At 45.8% G+C, this 20382-nt stretch overlaps 1 protein-coding gene across 1 annotated transcript in view; it reads right to left on the reverse strand.

The window, feature by feature from the left end:
- LOC144151719 (glutamate receptor ionotropic, kainate 3-like) overlaps positions 1–20382 on the reverse strand; it is a 656159-nt gene that overhangs the window by 419836 nt on the left and 215941 nt on the right. The window contains exon 2 of the mRNA XM_077682841.1: positions 1609–1833. Coding sequence (XP_077538967.1) covers positions 1609–1711 — 103 coding nt within the window. The 5' untranslated portion in view covers positions 1712–1833. The remainder of the gene's footprint in view (positions 1–1608; positions 1834–20382) is intronic.

Here is a 20382-nt window from a genome sequence, read left to right on the forward strand (position 1 = left end):
AAGCAGCGACGTCGTCACCGATCGTACACGCTTTGTGACTGGGGTTAGCTTCGGTGCCGACGAACCTGGTCGCGTGGGGTGCGAGGTGGTTTGTGCGACATCCGCCAGCCCCACGAAACCCAGCCGATATTTGAAAATGCCACGATGAAAAAAGCCCTTGGTCGCTGGTTCGATTCCCGGCCGCGGCGGCCACTTTTCTGATGGAGGCGAAAAGCGAAAACGCCAGTGTGTACGAAATTTCGGCGCACAATAAAGATCCCCAGGTGGTCAAAATTAATCCGGATCCCTCCACTACGGCGCGCCTCATCGCCTGCGTTGCTTCGGCGCGTTAAACACTACAATCAATAAAAAAGCCCTTGTTACATTTTGTGCTCCCTCTCTCTTCACTTCGCCGCGTAAATAAGCTTGAAAATTGTTTCGCGGCCAGTCTTCTCCGTCGTTCCTGGCGTGGTCTCATTCCCTTTGGCAACCCGACGATGGCTCGTGCTTTGGGATAGCAACAGGGCGAGAAGCGCACAGTTCCCCAAGGTGGCGTTTGCAGTTCAAGGGCATGTAACCCGGATGAGATTTGAGGACGGAGGTGCAGTAAAACAGTGCTCGCGTGGGTGCGCATGCACCTTTGTGTGTTTCTGTGCATGTGCACATGTGTTGGCATGTGCATGTGCGTGTGCATATGCATGTGCGCGTGCGTGCGAGCGTGTATCTAGACGGACAGAGAAGAAGAGGTCGTCGAAGTATTCCTGTGCAGAACGACAACTCTAATTATAAACATAAAGAGGCAAATTCTTCTCCAATACCACCACACCTTAAGCATATGGCATATAGTGGAGAACACGTCCGTAAAGTCCAGCGGTTTGAGAGTAACCCGGCGGCAACACCGCATACTTTCGTCTGCTCATACATGCATGAAATCTATCAGCTAATAGTGCAATGCGTTAACATATTGAATTCCTCGGTATTCAGCACGTTTCAGCACACTATATTGAAACCGCAGGCAGAACTAAGTTTGTTGTCCGTCAACATGTTGGTTTAAGCATTTTCCAACTGTATTGGTTGTTGATTTCCGTCCACAAACGTCATTGCCTCACACACGGAGCCCTTCTCTCATTCGTTTACTTTGTTAGCTACGCTTCCATTCACTGTTTAGAGGTCAAAATATCTTTTTTCTGTCGGACTGCTAGGTGCCCGAGCTATCTTTTTGTAAGATTTACAAATACATGACCAGTTTAGGAACAATCTAAATTAATGCTTACGAAATCGTTTAAAGCTTGCGAAATCATTTTGATCCGCAGCGCGAAAAGCGTAGAAACTATCGAACAGAAAACGTTTACAATGAATGCGTAGTTATTTTCCGTACTTCAAGAAAGCCACTTTATGAAAGTGTACATACAGCCTGTGTCATGTAGAGGAACACCTAACTCGAGAGTATTTCCGTAATTTAAATCAGATCCAAAACTCCCAACCTTAAAGTAATTTAGCCGCTCAGCGTGCTGCTGAAATATCTTCTGTCCATGAAAACAAAATGGGAATGTCAGTGCGTTTCTGTTCAGTGGCCCAATCACAACGAAGACCAAAATTTCGCTAGGATAGGAAAGCGGCAGCACTCACCGATATAGATGGTTTCCGGCAAGCCAGTGGCCAAATTTGATTGCAGCAGGACACAACACAGAAAATAGCACAGAGGGCGCACAGGAGCCGAGGCCTCCAACATGACCTTCGTCGTGAGAGGCTGTTTGACGGAGGGCGGGGGTCTTTCCAACAAACACTGGGAACGCACTTATTGAGCGGACATTCCGGCAGATTTGAAATGCTGTCAGGCAGAAACAGGGGCACCTGTGTGGAAAATACAAGAAAAGAAGCAAACATTACGGGGTAGGAGGACAAGAAAAGCACGGGTTTATTAAACAACAGTGGAGCAATAAATTTAGCCGCTTAATATTAAAATGGTACGTGCACAATCGGAAAGTTGCATGCGCCATTGCATCGATCAATATGCGAACACCGCTAATCGCTAAAACTGCCGCAAAAGGAACAAAACTGCAAGAAATTCAAAGGTACAAAAGTGTAGGAGGTTTATAAACCGCCCAACGTTCGTCCGAGACCAGTAATAAAATAGCAATACTGCTTTTCTTTGGCAATTTTTCCTGCCAGAAAAGGTGGCACAATAAATTTGTTAAAAAGACCACATTTGGTTGAATTGGGGTTTACAAACAGTCACGGAAAATGCTTTCTTTATTGCCAACTAGAGCAATACTGCTATCCACTACTATAACAACCAACTGGCTATCTCCCAAGCAGCAGAACACCGCAATATTTACTGGGCCCTTCTAAAACTTGGTGACAGTAAGAAGTTATCAGGACTGAAAGATCGGTATAACCAATTTCCACAGAAGTAGTCGTTCATGCGCGGAATCCGTAAAATATTTAACCGAACGCGTAGTTCGCTAAAGGTGGTCATAGCGCCAGCCCGGCATTTTTTAAATCTGCTACGATACTCTGATAGCACCGAGATGCTTGTGGACGGTCCACATACAGCTGTGACGTGTGTATTTCAGTCGAATCTGAGAAGCAGTTAATGACGACCGTAGTTTAACCTAATGTTCGAGTTACACAAATTTCCAAGCAAATTTTATTGTGCAGCAAAGAGAGTGCGTTACTTTATTTACTAAATGGTGTCAGTGCTTTTAGCTGCACAGACAAAAACAAATCGCATTTCGTGGAGAATGGCAAACCAGTATTTTCTACATGAAGCCCCCCATCGCGCTGTTGCAATTCAGCATGATTGGTTACGTCATTGTGCGTTTCTAACCGGTCGGTAGACTCTACTCCTGTAAGCGCCAAAATTTCCTGACTGTGCCACAAGTTTCCGCAAAGGCATGTGACACCTAATATAGATGATCATTAAGTCAATCCCGTGCTATTGACTGAGATAAAACTCTAGGATTTTACTTTTGCGACAGCCTGGTGATTAATTTTGGGCTAATAGTTTTTGCTAAAAATTATCATACCACGGCATTCCAAAAAAGAAACTCTCTGGCTGAGTTTTCACAAAAAAATGGCCTATTTACTTGTGCCCCGCCGGTAGTAGTTCATCAGAAGTCCCCTCCCACCCGAACATCGTTAGTGATTCGCATAGGACTATGCTACAGACATACTGCGTACATTTATCACTATAATTTTCTTATGAAGCGTACCAGAAGTTCGTTGGTAGGGAAGTGCTCATCCCGCGTAAACAGACGCGGGGAAGAATTGTATGCACTGGAAAAAAGGCAGACGAACTAAAGACGAAGGAAATTAGAAATAAACAAATTTTCTTAGTTCCGACGTGCAGTATTAGAGTGCTGGTTTTACACGGCTGCTTTTTTTCTCCCTTTTCAGCGGAAATGTAACAGAACAATGGTGACCTGTGATACTTCGTGCCCACTATATAAACATAGGCACTTGATGCTTGAAACCCCAAGTGTAACTGATTTTCCCGTCGAGTACATCTAAAGAAAGAGAGCGTTGGAGCGAATGCTTCCTTTCAGAGAAAATTCCGGAGGAAAGATTTGTTTTGGGGCAGCGAAACGGTAATTCCGAGCGTGCACAAAATAACGTTTGAAAGTGAGAAACACAAGACATCTTATCAAAATTATAAAGTTCCCAAGGGAGTCATCTCAGGCGCTCAATGAGGTTCCTTAAATTTCCGGTCGCCGTGGAGGTATTGAAGAGAAAAGGGGAGAGGAGCGCTACCTTATTAGCGTGCGAATGCGGTTACCCAATGTTTACGTTAACGTAAAATATACTAAAATGGTTTGCTTACTCCTGAGGCCTACGCTATGGTGGGCATGTTAGCACAAACCTATTTCAATCGGGAAATTACAAAAAAAAATACTCATTCCCTATACGGACATAAAAAAGAAATTAACGAGGCCTTAACGGCAAACGTTACTAACAATTGCCTCTGGTTTCAAACTGCTTCAATATAGGACCTTTCAATGCCGGATTTCCTAGTGTTTGTGTCTATGTCAATAAAACGCTCGGCCAAACATTGGTACAGGCCCAGTGCAATCGTGACAGAGAGGCTGAACATGTTCACCATGAATATCTGAGCACATTCTTTATTTGCTGTTAATTATTTAGTGCGTAGAAACACTATCAAATAGATACTGTAAATCTAATCTACTTCCATTATTTTGCCACTAAAATAATGAACAGCATGCGCAATGGTTTCCATGCGACTGAATTGAGAGCACTAAAAACACCTGCATTTGAATTCCATCATTGTTTACCCAAGAACCCACCCACTAACGTAAAACGGGCTTCAAACTGCGAGAACCCAATTAAAGTTTATTTAAATTACTTTCACACCCTCTTTCGAGCCTTTTCCGATTTCTAGCAGATGGCGGAGTACTGTGAAGACAGCTCAGGTGGCGAAATTGATTGCCAAAAGTAAAATAAAACAGTTTTCCGGAAAAGCAGACACGCGCTACCTGAAATAAAATTCGGTTTTTTGTTAGACCTCATCACTGCTTTTCTCTGCTCATTCGAGGCATTTTAGCGACTGCGTCAACCATCTTCACGCTCTCTTCAGCCTCAGTATGTTTCATCCAAAGTTTATGGCACTCTACGAACTTCTCAGAGTGCAGTTCTTGACCTCTTCTTCGATAACTAGCACAGCCTGCTTCAGTGATAACTAATTTTGTCATTATATTCCAGCTAATCGCAACAATTTCAAAAAAGCAGACAAATGATGTCATACAGGACTTACTCGGCCGGCGTCGACCCATACTTAAAACGAACGCTAGGAATCTTCCAGAAGTTTTCCAGAACAGCACTAATATCGTTCCACGAAACAGTTCAATCCACGGACGATGACTTGAGTGAGGATCACCACACAGGCAAAGAGGTACAGACAGAGAACTAACTGGTTCAAAAGGCAGTGAGTATAACCTCAAAAGTATGCGGTTCACCACCGAATCAGAAGAAATGAGAGCTAGTAGAGGAAGCTAGTAGAGGAAGTATCAGCGCAGCACAGCAACTTTGTGGAGCGAAATAAAATTCGGTGCTCACATCCACTCCAGCCGTTCTGGAACAGCGAAATAGTTTTTTTTTGTTGTTTCTAAAGTTCCACCTTGCGTTGTTTCCCGATCCTCCAGGCTCACAGAAAACGACAGGTGCTCGTGCGCGCTCCCGCGATCACCGGAGATGCAGCGTCGTCGACCGTCCCGAGCGAGCGCCGAGCCACTTCTGGGTCGTCCGCGCTCGAGAACTTTTTTCGCCAGTGGCGCGCATCGCACTCGGCGGCGGGCCGAGCTTCCTTTCTTTCGCGTCGTGGCGCCTTCCCTTCACGCTCCTTTTTTCCCCTTCGCCACCTCTTCTTCCGAGACGGAAAGCAGTGCGCCTGGCTTCCCCTGGCGCGGCTGTGCTCCCGTCTTGGTGTGGAAGTGCGACGTGCACGCCGCCGTACGGTGAATGCGCGAAACACTTACGGAGGCTGTAGACTGCATGGCGTGAGGAAGATGTGAAACGTTTTTTTTTTTTTTTAGGCACGCACCACTCGGCTTGTGGTGCGCCTCCGGTGTACAGCGCGATGTCGGTGACTCGGTTTCTACTCTAAACGCAGCGCTTTAATTAATGTGCACGGATGAAACAAAGTACACTTCCCAAAATATATTTTGGGAGATTCGCGTTAGGAGCTGCAATGTGCATGACTCCCTGTATAGTCGACTAGACGTATGTATTAAAACATGCCATAACTTCCCAGGTTGTTTTTTTTTTTTTTGTTTTGTTTTTGATGCCTGAAAAGTGAACCTCACGACTCAATCAGAATGCAGGGCAGAAAAAAATGTTCTGAAATACAGAGAATTAGCTACTAATGCGTAACATTACTATGGCGCTTGTCTTGATTGTGGCTTTTTACCAGCCAATTTGTTTGGTTTTTCAAAGTATTGCGCTACCAATTATCTCTATTTACGCTATTATAACGTATACAGGTGGACTTGCGACAACCCTGCATTATTCTGGAAATGCAGGATGACACTGTTCGCCATTTTCAGCTTTGAATTTTTTTTTTCTTTTTTCTCACTCTTCAAGTTTTCGTTCGACCAATTATCTTCTTTACGCCATTATATCCATTACAGGCGGAACTTGCAACAAATCTGTATTATTGTGGAAATTCAGGGCGTCCCACAGCTCGCATTTTCAGTTTTTTTAATAGTTTTCTTATGTGTTAGTCTTTTCACATTTTTGTGCACCAGATTATATCTATGTGCGCTACTATATCGATTTCAGGAGGAACTTGTAACAAATCTACGTTATTGTGGAAATGCAGGGCGTGCCACAGTTCGCATTTTCAGTTTTAATAATTTTTTTCTAATTTCTTACTTTTTTCAAAATTTCGCACGACCAATTGTCTCCATTTACGCTATTATAACGATTACAGATGGAACTTTCGCGAAATCTGCATTATTGTGGAAATGCAGGGTGTTGCATGGTTGGGCATTTTCCGTAATCTTTTTTTATATATATTATTTTTTTGTTTTTCAAACTTGCGTTCGGCAAATTATCTCCATTCACGCTATTATAACACTCACACGTGGAACTTTGGCGAAATTTGCATTATTGTGGAAATGCCGGGCGTTACACGGTCCTGGCTGTGGGGGTACTCGTCGAAGAATGTTACTCATTGATATATTCTGTAAGTCCTAATTGCACTCCGTGCATTAAAGTACCAAGATGTATTTGGATTTCGACACTTCTTTACGAAGGTTTGCGTAGTGCGCATTCGCTTGGACAAAGGAGCTGAATCAGTCAAGTATCTTGTGTTTTTTTCTTTGCGGCAAGATTATTGCTCCAAGAATTTTTGTTGTACTGGAGGTAGTACCCGGTGATTCCCGGGTAGGTCATTATACTAATTACACCAATGGGTATAACACGTGTTTAGTTATTTCTTAGTTGTCACAATTAGCTAGTTCGTCGTGAAGTGGTGCACAACTGAGAACACCTGGCTGCTGTCAATACATGTTTCGTACCGGACGCGTGTCGTGGTAATGGGAAACGTCTGGAACTCGTGTGTTACTGCAACTCTCGCTGAACAAATTGCACCAAGATGGTGCGTTTAAGAGAGTGAATGAGTCACTGAACAGCGTTTTATTGAGCCGGTGAAGTGGGAGTGGTTCCGTATTCCAGGCAGCCGTGTTATATGCGGGCAGCTTTCGCTCTGGAGGCCAAAAGTGTCTGGACATCCAGATCGCTGCTCGTCACCAAGTTCTTCCACAGCGCAGGGTGGGAAGGGGGAATCGAAGAGGAGAAAGGTTGGGGTTTTGCTTGCACTCAAAGGTGATATGAGGAAGTGTTCCGGGTTGCAAACAAAACGTGCATTCGGGAGGAGGTTACGTTGGCAATATCCGATGGAGGCGGACTGGGGGACGGAAGGTATTCTTACCCATGGGAAGTGTCATCTCAGCAGGTATGAACGATTCTCATTGGTCACAGTTTTATGATAAGTAACATGGGCTTCTACGGGAGGCGCGGGGCTGCAGGAAGTCCCAAGAGATTGCGAGCGCTATGCCTTAAATTTTGGCTTTTCACCGGTCACCCCTTCGCCTTATAATTTATGATAAATGACACGGGCTCATACGGGAGACGCGTGGCTGCAGAAAGTGCCAACAGTCGGCGAGAGCTCTGCCAACACGGAAAAATTCAACTGAACTCCACGTCCAGAGAAATGTAAAACAAAAATATCTGGCAGGTCTTTCCAATCGCATATTAGGACGAAATCCCGAACTCGATTTTTCGGCAACTGGATGGGCAGTATGTGCAAGCAAAGAAGAATTGGATATATCAAAAGTCTGTTCGGTTATTGAGGAATGTGTAAAAACATGCCGTTTTCCGGAAATCCTGATCGTATCTATTAGGTGGGTGTCATGGAAAAATGTTACATAACAGCGTTGAGATACCTGTCAAGTTACCCATATCAACAAAAACTAGTTCAATATCTCAAATTACCTGCGATAATAAAAAATTAAAATCGTAACCAGTATTTCATCACTTTTCACGCTCCCCGTGGTGTAATTTTCAAAATTTCTGCAATATTGAGCTCCAACACCGTAATAACAATGTGCTGATAACATTTGACGCCGTAGGAGCCAGCAATTTGGCTAGGCGTTGACATCACCTGTTAGGCCTTTTCGGCTCGTCAGGCGTGGGATTTCTAAAAACAATTTGGCCCTTTTACAGGCGTCGTAGGGCGAAATCCTTAAAATTTGTCTTGTGCATTTGTATGTGTAGCATATGTTAGCAACAACAAATTTGATAAAAGAATCAGTGAAAGGTTTATTGGGGAATATTTAGTAACACCCATTTTGTTACGGAATGCGGAATCATCCCGATAGGGTTTTTTAGGGCGAAATCCAAAAACTACTTTTTAGATCTTCTTAAAGCTACACACACCATTAAAGAGCATTTCAATACATGAACGAGTGACAGAGATAAGCCCGAATTTACGAAAACACAATTACGCCCTTTTCCTCGGGTAGGAGTGGGATTTCCAGAAATACCGCCTTAGTGAGCCCCTACGCTATGAAGCTCGCACAATTTCAAGTCTCTAGGTCTACCAATTTTGGCTGGGCGTTCATGAGTGAGTGAGTGAGTCAGTCAGTCAGTCAGTCGGGCGCTTCTTTTTGAGCTGCCTTTTTTATAGGTATAGAAGTTATACTTCAAATTTTTTTTCGTAGTAAAGTGCAGTCAGCATCCTCAATGGGGTTATCGTTACAAAACGAAACGAGGCACTCTTCTGGCGCAAGCGATTGATGATTTTCACCTCCTGCTTCTAAATCATCCCGGCTCAACAACACGAATGGGAACCAGCACAGCCAGGGACACTTCCCCAGACCTGTCTTTATTACTGGGCACCCTGGATGTGTTATGGTCATCCACTGGCGAGAACCTTGGATCCGACCATGATATTATCGAACTAACAATTCGTAATCTCGATTACAACGTCAAGACAGGAGTCGCCCGTCTCACTAACTGGGATGCGTTCCGCAAGGCCAATTCCTCTCGCCCTATAGACCCTAACCAACCTCTATCAGACTGGATCGACGGCATTATTGAAACAGTCAGGGTAAGCACAAAATCCACAATCACTTCCTTCCAGACCCCCAGCGTGGATGCTAAACTTCTCCACCTCTGGGAGGCCTGTAGGAGCCTCACAAAGCGATGGAAACGGCAAAGACGGAACCGCAAGCTCCGGCTCAGAATTGCAGCGCTTAATAAAGAAGCCACTGAATACGCCATTCACCTATGCAAAGAGAATTGGCTTCAATTATGTGACAGCCTCCAGGGTACCCTTACCACTCGAAAAACGTGGTATTTACTTAGGCACCTCATTGACCCGCTCTCAAGCAAGAGTGAGACCCAACGCAATATTACCCGGACCCTAAGCTCCTTCAACGGATCTCCCCAAGATCTCATCCAAAAACTCACGGCTAAATATTTGAACACCTCTCGCCACTTCAACCCACCTCCTTACACGGGATCGACAAACAGTGACTTGGATAAGGACTTTCAACTTTACGAAATGGGAGCAGCTTTGTTCGAATGCAATAAAAAGAGCGCCCCGGGACCAGACCAAGCCACTTACCGGCTTCTTGCCAACCTGGACGGCGGCTCGCTGGATCACCTTCTATACCACATCAATTCGCACTGGAGCTCAGGTCACCTCCCTCCCCAGTGGAAGACGGCTGAAATACGATTCATCCCCAAGCCAAATAAGTCCCCTCATCTTGATAACCTAAGACCGATCTCTCTGACCTCCTGCGTGGGCAAGTTAGTGGAAAGAATGATACTGAAGCGCCTCCAACCCTTCCTTGAAGAAAAAGGCCTTATACCCGACACCATGTATGGCTTCACGAAGCATCTCAGCACACAAGATATCCTCCTTCGAATTAAAGAAGAAGTCCTTGCTCCAGCGACTCGTTGCTCCCCTCGGGCCATTCTTGCCTTGGACTTAAAAGGGGCATTTGATCATGTTTGGCATTCCTCCATTTTATCCCGCCTCAATCAAACAGGCTGCGGCCACCGTACGTACTCATACATTGCAGATTTTCTCACTCATCGGCAAGCTATTATTCGTGTAGGTGACATTAAATCCCAGCCTATTGCTATGGGGGACCAGGGCACACCTCAAGGTTCAGTTCTTTCTCCACTCCTTTTCAATCTCGCCCTCCTGGATTTGCCCCAGAAACTTGACGCCATCCCTCACATACATCACGCACTTTACGCAGACGACATCAGCATATGGACAGACACAGACTCCATGGGAAACATCCAAGACTACCTTCAACAGGCTACCGACGTCGTTCACAACTATGCCTCCTCCGTGGGACTTCGATGCTCCCCCCAAAAATCTGAGCTTGTCATAATCCGTAAACATCCGCCTGCTCTACAGAAAGAACCAGTCTGCATCCACCTCGACGGCCATACTGTACGGCCCGGATCCTCCCTTAAGACTTTAGGCCTCACCATCCAGGCCAATACACGCAACAATGAAACTTTATCTAAGCTCTCAAGGCTTTTAACCAAGTCTCCCACATGCTTCGACGTTTTTCTAACCGCCACCGTGGCATGAAGGAAAAAGGCATGGTCCGACTGGTCCAGTCTCTCCTTATTTCACGTGTCACGTATGTCGCACCGTACCTTATCCTCACCAAAAGTGACACGGACACCATTGACCGGCTTATACGGAAAGCATTCAAACAAGCGCTAAATCTTCCTATGAACACCTCCACGGCCCGTCTTTTACAACTGGGCCTCCACAACACGTTGTCAGAACTTATTGAAGGCCATTTATCTAGTCAACGTCTCCGTCTCACCCAAACACCTGCGGGCTTAGCCCTCCTGAAAAGTCTTCACGTCCCATGCCAATCCACTGCCTCTCAGCCCATCCCTCATAACTGGAGAAGTGTTATCCGGGTCCGCCCCTTGCCAAAAAATATGCACCCGGACCTACAGCCCGGCCGCCGAAAAGCGCGAAGTCAAGTGCACGAGACCATCTATGGAAAGCGTACAGATGTCTCTTACACGGACGCTAGCACCTACCCCAACGGACAGCATCAAGTAGCCGTAGTCACCACCAAGACCGCCCTCGTAGCTTCAGCAACAATCGAGACGTCGTCAATATTGATTGCCGAAGAGTTCGCCATCGCATTAGCCCTCATTCATACCAAGAACCCCGTAATCATTACAGATTCTCAAGCAGCCTGCAGAAGCTTTCTAGCCGGAAGGGTGGCCCACTCAACTTTAAAACTACTGTCTTTGCATCAACCCTGCCGGAAAGTCACCCTCGTTTGGACTCCTGGCCACTCCTCACTGACGGGCAATAACTTTGCTCACCAGCAAGCCTGCGCCCTGTCCCTCCAGGCTACTGAGGATACCGAACCGCCCGTCCCTCTACTGACTTTTCAAGACATCACTCAATATTACCGGTTCGAACGACAGCACTTCCCTCCTCCGCATCCCAAGCTCTCAAAAGAAGAAGAATCCCTACTTCGCCGACTGCAGAGCAATACCTTCCCTCACCCAGTACGCCTCCATCGCATGTTTCCCACGCAATTCCCGGCCACATGCAAGTTCTGCTTACAACCCGGTACTCTTCCCCACATCATATTAGAGTGCAAGCACAACCCCAACCTTCCCCCTCTTCCATCCCCCCTTCTCACCCCTGAGCTGTGGGAGAACCTGGTGACCAGCAGCGATCTGGACGTCCAGACACGTTTGGCCTCCAGAGCAAAGGCTGCCGGCTCATCGCATGGCTTCCTGGAATAAGGAACCACTCCCACTTCACCAGCTCAATAAAATGTTTCTCACTCACTCACTCCGGTTATCGGAATTGTCAGTTACTTATTTACGTAGTGGCGTAGCCACGAACTCTTTAAGCAGGGTGTTATACTTCATCCGAAAAAAAAGGAAGTAAGGGAGCCTGCGCAGAAAATCACATCTGTTATTCATTTTTCTTCAGCTTAGTGGACCATCTGGTTTTTACAACAGCATTTTTTTCGCCAACAGACAGACAATCTTTCTACTTTGGCTTTTAATTTTCGTATATTTAAGCTGTCTCTAAATAGCATTGGCGGACAAAATGACGAAAGGAGAAGGAGGAGAAGGTGCAGCACTAAGTTAGTTATGCGGGGTTTTCTTACACCAAACCCCCGCCTTGGCTGCGTTCGTGGGTTTAAGCAACGAGCTCTGCAAAGAACGGTACTCCCCTTTAGAGACATCTATGCAGAGGTAGGGTAAGTGGGATAAAAGAGAAAAACCAACAAGGAACAATACTTGGCCTGAGTATCAAAAAGTGTTTCACAAAAAAAATTTTCAGAAGCAAAGAAGCTTTGTTTGGAATACATTTATAAAGGGCAATAAGTACACTTTGCGCACTTGACCACACTGCAAATTCCAACGTATCCTTCAAATTTGAATCTTCTTGCTCAAACTCCTCCTCCACTTCAACCACATTGTTCATTTTATACACCCGTTATATTTGCAGCTTCTTGCTCAATCTCGCTATCTGCTTTAAAAAACAGAGCGGTCGTTTTGAAAGCAAGTGATCCGGGAGTTTCCCGGCGTCTCTTAATGATTTCTTACGGTCATTAGGCGGGTCGAGTCATTTCCTTCGAAGCACGCAGGAAACACATGACAACCAGACCCGATTCCGCGTTTACTTCTGACGCGGAACGAGTGAGAACGTTCACTAAGACCTGATGAATCCAGTTGGAACAATTTTACGATGCGAACTCCCACGGTGCCGTTCGCGCGGGTCGGACAAAAGAAGCGCCGTAGCTCGTTAATTACCGGCATCAGAGATGTCAAAATGCGAGAGAGTTTGAGGCATTGGGCTGCTAGCTTCCTTCGCACCCCCTTTTGTTCCTTTGTCTGAAGGCGTAATGAGGCAGCGATACAGCTTCGGCCTGAACGAAAATAGGGCCTACTTTGAGAAACCGTACGTCTCGCAATGCCGAAGATATGTACGTCAAAAAGTCCCCACAAGGGCGCCTTTCCCGACAGTGGTTCTTTAGGGTCGTAGGGCTGTGTATGACAGCTATCTTTAGATCACGACGCCAAACGGTGCACGCAGAAAATGTAGCACGACAAACTTTAGGGGCTCGCGTAATGCGTATCAGCTGTTCCGTTGCTGTTAGCGTAGCCGTTAGGTGTACACGATGGCCGCCGTGAGCTGCCTTTTTTTATTCTCACTTTTTTTATTCGAATAATTGTGTATCTCCGGACTACAGCCCCCTCAAAGCCTATTTATGATTACGAGCGCTGAGATGGCGGAGGCCCAACCTTGCCGCTGATTCCCCAATTTTAGTGCGACATGGTGTAACCTTAAGTGTTTTGTGAGGTTTGAAAAGGTTTCGGTCATGCCTATAAATACCTTATTTTAAGAACCGCCCTCGGAACGTCCTTTCAATCAATTACCGACACTTTTTCAGCCCGCACAAACACGTGCAATTCATTTGTAACGTAATATGATTTGGGCAGAAAAGCTTGCACCACGCCTGAAGAGCACCGAAGGCGTACGCATGCGCAAAATTTCTTGTCCCTCCGCGCTTCCGACACTCAATCGAAACAGAGCTAAGGACTCACGACTTTTCATTGTATGGTTACATCGGTGACGACTGACTTCCTCGTCCCGTCGTTGCCGTCGGATATACCTCGACATGGGGACCGCAATGGAATTACCGCGCCCCTGCTCCCGGGTTGCTTCTGGGGCATTTGTACGGCTTCACTCAGCCTATATTTGGCGTTTACCAGAGCGGCAACTGTTCCTGAGACCCTGCAACCAAAATCCAAGGACCACCGAGAGTCGGAAAGGCAGAAATCGATACAACAGTTCGTCGATTGACGATACGTTCGGGGCTCACTGAAACGCCAGAAGCCACCCAGGTCAAGGTGCGCCTTTATTTGAATGGCAGGTATGTGAGGGAAAATTTTCGGGCATTGCGAGTTTTGTAACTGCATTCCAGAGGATGTGAGGGTCGCTACGATAAAATTCGACGCCCATTTTATTTTCTTTGAGTTTTTGTTTTCATACCGAAAACGCGTTTACGGGCTTAGGAGAACCTTTCCAGCGCTTTACAGAGCTCAAATTCCAGTTGATTACGGAAAGAAAAATTCGTGATGTTGTAGTAGTATCTCCTGAGTGCAAAAAAAACGCAAAATACAAGGAATAAACATTAAGAGTGCACAACAGGAACGCCGAAAAATAATTGAGCCTATTTATTGCGGCACGCCAATAAATAAGTTTTTCGTAAACAACAATTTAACAGATAACGGTACATTAAAGCATTGAAGGACACTACCACGGCGCTCGATTGCGCGAACCAGTACATTGGAAGCATTTACACTGCACAGATACTGACCACTCCTGCACACTCACCCTCCTTCGTCTCTTGATATGCATTATCTTCTTTGATAAAGTTACCGCAGCCATATTGACAGTCTTATTTTTCTTCACGGCAACTTTAACGCCTCAAAGATTCACTGTAGCTGTCACGGGCATCCATTCGTGAGCAACCATTCAGGTGGATCTCATTTTCCCGCTTCCAACGGTCCTGATAAAAGTCGTGCCTTAATCGGAAGAAGTCATCAGCCAGCAATGTGGGCTGATGGGACCCCCACCAAGAGTACCTTATTGAAAGATTAGAAAAGCTGCAAAACCAGGCAGCGCGTTTCCCTACTAATAATCACGACCCTTTTGCTAGCATCTCGGCGATTAAAGCTACCCTGAGCTGGAAACCACTGCAGTCCAGACGTAAAAAGTCCACTGCATTTACTACAATCGCACCGGTATCGACAAAAAAAAACAGTATCTCCTCGAGCCAAACTACATATCACATCGTCATGATAATCCAAAAAAAGTGCTAGAGTATTCCCAGAGAGCAAATATTCCTGCAAATTCTTTTTTCCCTAGAACAATAAGTCACTGGAATATGTGGTCAGAGGAATTGGTTAGCCTTCAAAATAACGATATTATTTTCTCCCGTTTATGATCAGTGTGGTGTTCGTTTTTTTAACCAATATGAATAAGTGCTTTTGAAAAAGTGTATGTATGTATAAATGTATTTGTCTACTCTGTTCTGTACATGTTGCATGTCCCCCCTTCAAAAATGCCCTCGTGGCGATGTAGGTATCTTGTAAATAATAGTAGCTCCAGCCTCGAGCCGGCGAAGCAACGTCAGGTCGGATTCATTCGACTAAAAAAGCGACGCCAAGACCGGAAGCTGGTAGCAACTATGACTCTCAGTGGCAGTAAACACAGGGGAGTGTCGATCCAGAGGAAACGCAAGAGCAAGAGGGCAGCAGTGCTTAGTGCCTTTTACCATTGAATTTGTAGCTCTCTTTCTCGTTGGTAGCAGTATTTTTTTATACTACTACCAGTTCTTCTATTAGAGATGTTGCGGCAGGAACCGCGCAGGGCACCGTTCTCGGGACTGTACTGTTACTGTACCGAGAACGGGACAGTAAGCTTCCCTACAACATTGGCCCTAAAAATACGACATTACGCTGAAGACACTGTTCTAGACACCGTCATTACATATCCTGAATGCCCCCGTCATATTCAGACACTCGTTGTATTGTTCTTTGAATTATGCGGCATATAATATGTGACCTTTTCGATAACGCAGTTCGACGGTCCTTCACGAATATTTCCAGGGCATTATTGTTTTTTTTATACCGTTAACACTAAAGTTGCCGCGGGTAATGCAATATAAATATCTTGGTGCCATATTTGGTTTTAACGTGCCCCGTTTTAAGCACGGTAACCCTACTTCGTGCAAATCTTTAATAGTTTGGTTATTCGCGGCGAGTGCTAACCAAAACTCAGCGATATTAGAGTTCTTCATGCACAACTTTGATTCGCCCGGTACTTAGATACTCCTATCCCTGCTGAAACGCTTATAAGTAACGTCAGATAAATCATAGTGCTGCAATCTGTTTTGTTCGTTTCGCTAATTATCAATTCCATTTGTTTCCTGCATGCACTTTTGTTTTATTAAAGGCGCATTTAATTACACTTCGCGGTACATTGATTCCATAGAACATTTGCAATGTTTTCCTGGCTCATCACGCCGCATTGTTCATAAAAGTGTTGTTAGATTAAGCAAGGAAGGCACCACAAGAATTACCCAACTAATTAATCACGGTCGTCTCTTCTTTCCCACGTGCTAACAGATTTAAGCACGTTTTTACCACCCCCCATCGTATTATAATTATACATCAAGTGTTCTGCCTCCCCCCCTCCCAAAGTTACCTTCTTTCAGCTATTTCTGGTGACTAGTCCGTTGTTTTTGTGCCTACTTATCCTCCTTGTTCTCACTGTGTATACGGCACGTGTTGAACAAGTGATATTGAACAAATGTGTCGAACAAATGAATAAAATCAATTAATAAAATAACTGGTGCGGAACAACGCCATTTGGAGCTACGCGACCGACGTTTACGCTTGAGTGATTCAAGATTCTCATTTTATTTCACAGCCATGACATCCACAATATGATGTTTACCAGAAACAAGCACCACGAAAAGGTTGTTCAGAGTTTCTTTCGGATTCTTATGGGCTTCCATCAGGCACTTTCGGACTCCGCAAGCCCTTCAGTGATTCCTAAATGTATCCGGAATAGAACACATGATCACTATTCGTACTCGTAATGGGACCGCCACCCGTTTGACATGGTTGCCGGGTCACACGAACTCGGATGGGGGCAACCAGGCTGCACACGATGCAGCACGGGAGTGTCTCGCTTGTATCCCTCACCTGAACGATCACGCGTCCAGCCCCTTTCCCCGGCTGCGTGTTTCTAAACGCTTCATTGCACAGAGCACCCACGTGAGATGTGTGATGTCACTGCGCACGCTATTTATTTGAGCGCCTGCTAAAGCGAGCCCACCGGTCGGGCTCCGTAGCCTAGACGTAGAGTACTAAGTACTGGCGATGACTCCCTGGGTTCAAGCCCAGCAGGTCGACATTGTTTTTTTCATTGCTGAATTTTTTTCTCAGCGTTGTTTTTTTTAAACTCAAATCTGCGCGTTCGTTTGTTAATAATGGGGTGGTTTGATATGTTAAAGTCGCTTTAAGTTTGCGGCGCAGTCAATAACCACGTTTAATAACCGTTCTCCATCACGCGAACAGACATGTCGCGGGGGTGATCTGTGCAGCGAAGCGTTTGGAAACACACTTCCCCCGCCCTCGCATTCTACTGGAACCCGCATGACCGGTGCGAGAGGTTCGTCTTGCTTCCGCTCCTCCTGCTGACTACTTGGCTCTGGCTCCTCCGATGCTTCGCTCGGCGGAAGGAAGTCTTCGTGAACAAGACTATTGCCAACGCAGCCCTCATACCCCACATCCCAAGAAAATGGATTCCCCTGGTGAGATACTCACCTACTTACCGACCCTACTGTCAAATGTCAGTGTTCGCCACCGTCAACCATTTATTCTGGCACTGAGTCACGTTTTCTTTGGACCGTAACACACTCACCAACGCTATTCCTCCCGAAGCCATCTAAGAAGATACCCCTCCCCCCTCCCTTGAAGGCCCTGAATTTCTCCAAGTTCTTGGGGTATTCGGCTTAGACAGTAGTCTCTCAAGGTAAGTACACACTGCTCGGCACATAATAGTTGACGTAACACGTACAAGCCCAACCCTAGCGTGCCTGTGCTGACTGCAGTGATCTCTTTGGTCTTAAAAGAGCCACCATTTCTACTAATCGGCTACTCCTTCCTGCATCTCCTCCCTCTTCCCGTGTTTTGGTGGCATGGCCGTCCCTTAATAATAAAAGATTACAACAAGACTGATACCATGTAAAAATGAGTTGTCGCTTTTGTGTTCAAATGCTTCGGCACCACTCCAAGGCGCTGTAATTCATTGTAAATCTAATGCTCACACAGTTCGTCTGCACACCCTTTTTCGATGTATGGTAGTTTTGTTCTGGAAGCTTTCGAGAACTTGTAGTGCATTTATTCATTATGCGAAGCACGTTTTCACTTTCGTGAGATATGTGCGCCTCTATACATTCCGGTATAAGTAGTTTCATGTTCTGTAAGGTAATTTACTCAAATTATGAGGTCTTATCATTTCGCAGTTTGCTTTTCTTATCATTGCTTTTCTTTGCTTTTCTTTTCTTTTCTTTGCTTTTCTTATCATTTCGAAGTTTGCTTTTCCTCGAAATATATTTTTACCATAAGAATCACTATACAGTAGAACCCCGCTGTTACGTTCGTCAGTGTGCGTTTTCCCGGCTGCTACGTTGTTTTTAGATGCGACGCATCTCTTGCTCTGAGGCATGTCCCTCCTGCGTCGGCGTTGTCCGGCGTCCGCACGCCAGCTGCGCATACTCGACTCTCCTCCCGTGTTCTCTCCGACAGCTGTGCGCGCAACGCTCTCACTCGTCTCATTATCATAAACAAAAGCTGTGTGCGCGCTTTTCGCTCGCTTCGCTCCGCTCTCGTCGCGCAAGTGTGCGCATGCGCGACTCTCCTCCGTTGTCACCTGTCATTGAGGCGCTGCGAATATAAAGCGGTTATCGCGCTGTGGCGGTTCAGTCAGCGCTCGCTCTCGTTCAACTTCGCGTCACTTTGCTTGACGACTGCGTGCTTGACTTGATTCTTCCGATGAACACGTGATGGAAGCGATGGTCCCTTCAGCGAGTGGTGTGACACAATCCAATACCAGCATCACTCCAAACAAACCCCCCGATGCGTCGCATCACACCAGGGTTCCTTCGCGGGCAGATGGGCGTAATTTTCTCTAGTCCCGGTGCGGTTCACATAAAACACCATGTATTAAAATCCCCAGTGTTACATCGTGGCTCAGAGTACGTTCCCGGATCATTTCTCGCAATCTGACACTCCCAAGCTGCCCTGGCAACATGCGCGGACCGACATTTTGACGTTTGACGAGCCTTCGCCAGGCTTGGCTACGGAACTGACTGCATGAAGCCGAATGCGGGTGCGATTCGTCACCACTTTGCCCTATGCTGGCCTATGCTAGCACCATCATCACGGCGCTTACAACGGAAGTTTCAGTTCGGAATGCCGGAAATGCGTGGTTGCCATAAAGCACCACCGCAAGAAAAGCACGCGCTCTCGCCGTCATCACACGCTTCATGCTCTGAGAACACCGTTGAACTTGCACCCGCGAGCTCTTCCGTGCCTTTATGGCGTCGCGAAAATGGGCGGCGCTTTACCTTCAGGAAAAGCTTGACGTACTAAACTCCGTAGACAAGCAGCCAGCGCGGAAGGGAGTCGACATGGCTGGGGACCTTGCATTGCACGCCCTGTACTTTCCAGCGATCGCAAAAAGCGGTAATCCTGCATTCTCGAGTTTGTGAAGGTTCGAAAGCCAAAGTTGCAGGAATACATGGTTTCAAATCAAAGCTACACTGTTTTCGTTCAGTGTTGAAGGTTTCCTCACTGCTGCGTTTTCCTGGATGTTACATTTTGTTTTCCCGGTCCGGTGAAAAACGTATGAACGGGGTCTCACTGTATTTGGGTGTCATGCTACGGGTTTTTAAACCTAGCGAATAAAAGATAATAAAATACTTGGTGCTCTATATTCACGCAGCGCTTGCATGTGAGCTAGCCCTCACTTGTGGTCATTCATTGGTCTCGGATATGTAAGCATACTGAGTAATGTTTCGCCTTGTTAATATCGACCGTTCTCATAACCAGTTTGGTTTAACTGCAGCTATTTTGTCCATCTTCACGCACAAGAACGGAGGTGACAACAGGAAAAGAAAATCCAGGACAGGCGCTTCCCTTCTTCCCGTCCGTCTTTGCGCTGTGAAGAAGAACCTTTACCAACTCGCCCGTTTTTCTACATTACTGCAGCTACTTTGCCATTTTGGCATTTCATTTTATCACACGCGTTGGGTCATGTAACTCTCTTTAACAATTCAGTTGTATAAAAAACAGCATATAAGCAAACCCAAATAAGTAGCATTCCATGCCCGTTGCTCTCCTGCTATGCAAATGGGGCTATCTCACGAAGTCTCAGAAAATTCAATTGAAGTTTCGGTCAACATTAACATTCCTTATAGTGTTTCCCATATATATTTCATAGATTTCCTCGGAGGTTTGCTAAGGTCTATTTCTCTTCCAAGTGGCAATGCATAATAGTTGCACTACTAAGGTTAAAAACGTGAAGATTTATTGAGGTTAAAAATGCACTAGAGAAAAATGAACGCCAGCTCCTGCTCTTGCGTGAGGCGGTAGTATAAAGGAATTAAAAAAAAACGAAGACACACCGCGAAGAAAATAACGATTTTCGGGTAAGCTGTACCCCGATGAAGCCCGACTAAACTCAAATAACAAACTCAAATCGTGTTACGTCCGCTGTCTTGA

This window comes from Haemaphysalis longicornis, unplaced genomic scaffold, assembly GCF_048455015.1.
Source record: "Haemaphysalis longicornis isolate Haplotype H1 unplaced genomic scaffold, Haemaphysalis longicornis Haplotype H1 scaffold_9, whole genome shotgun sequence".
Classification (NCBI taxonomy): Eukaryota; Metazoa; Arthropoda; class Arachnida; order Ixodida; family Ixodidae; genus Haemaphysalis; species Haemaphysalis longicornis.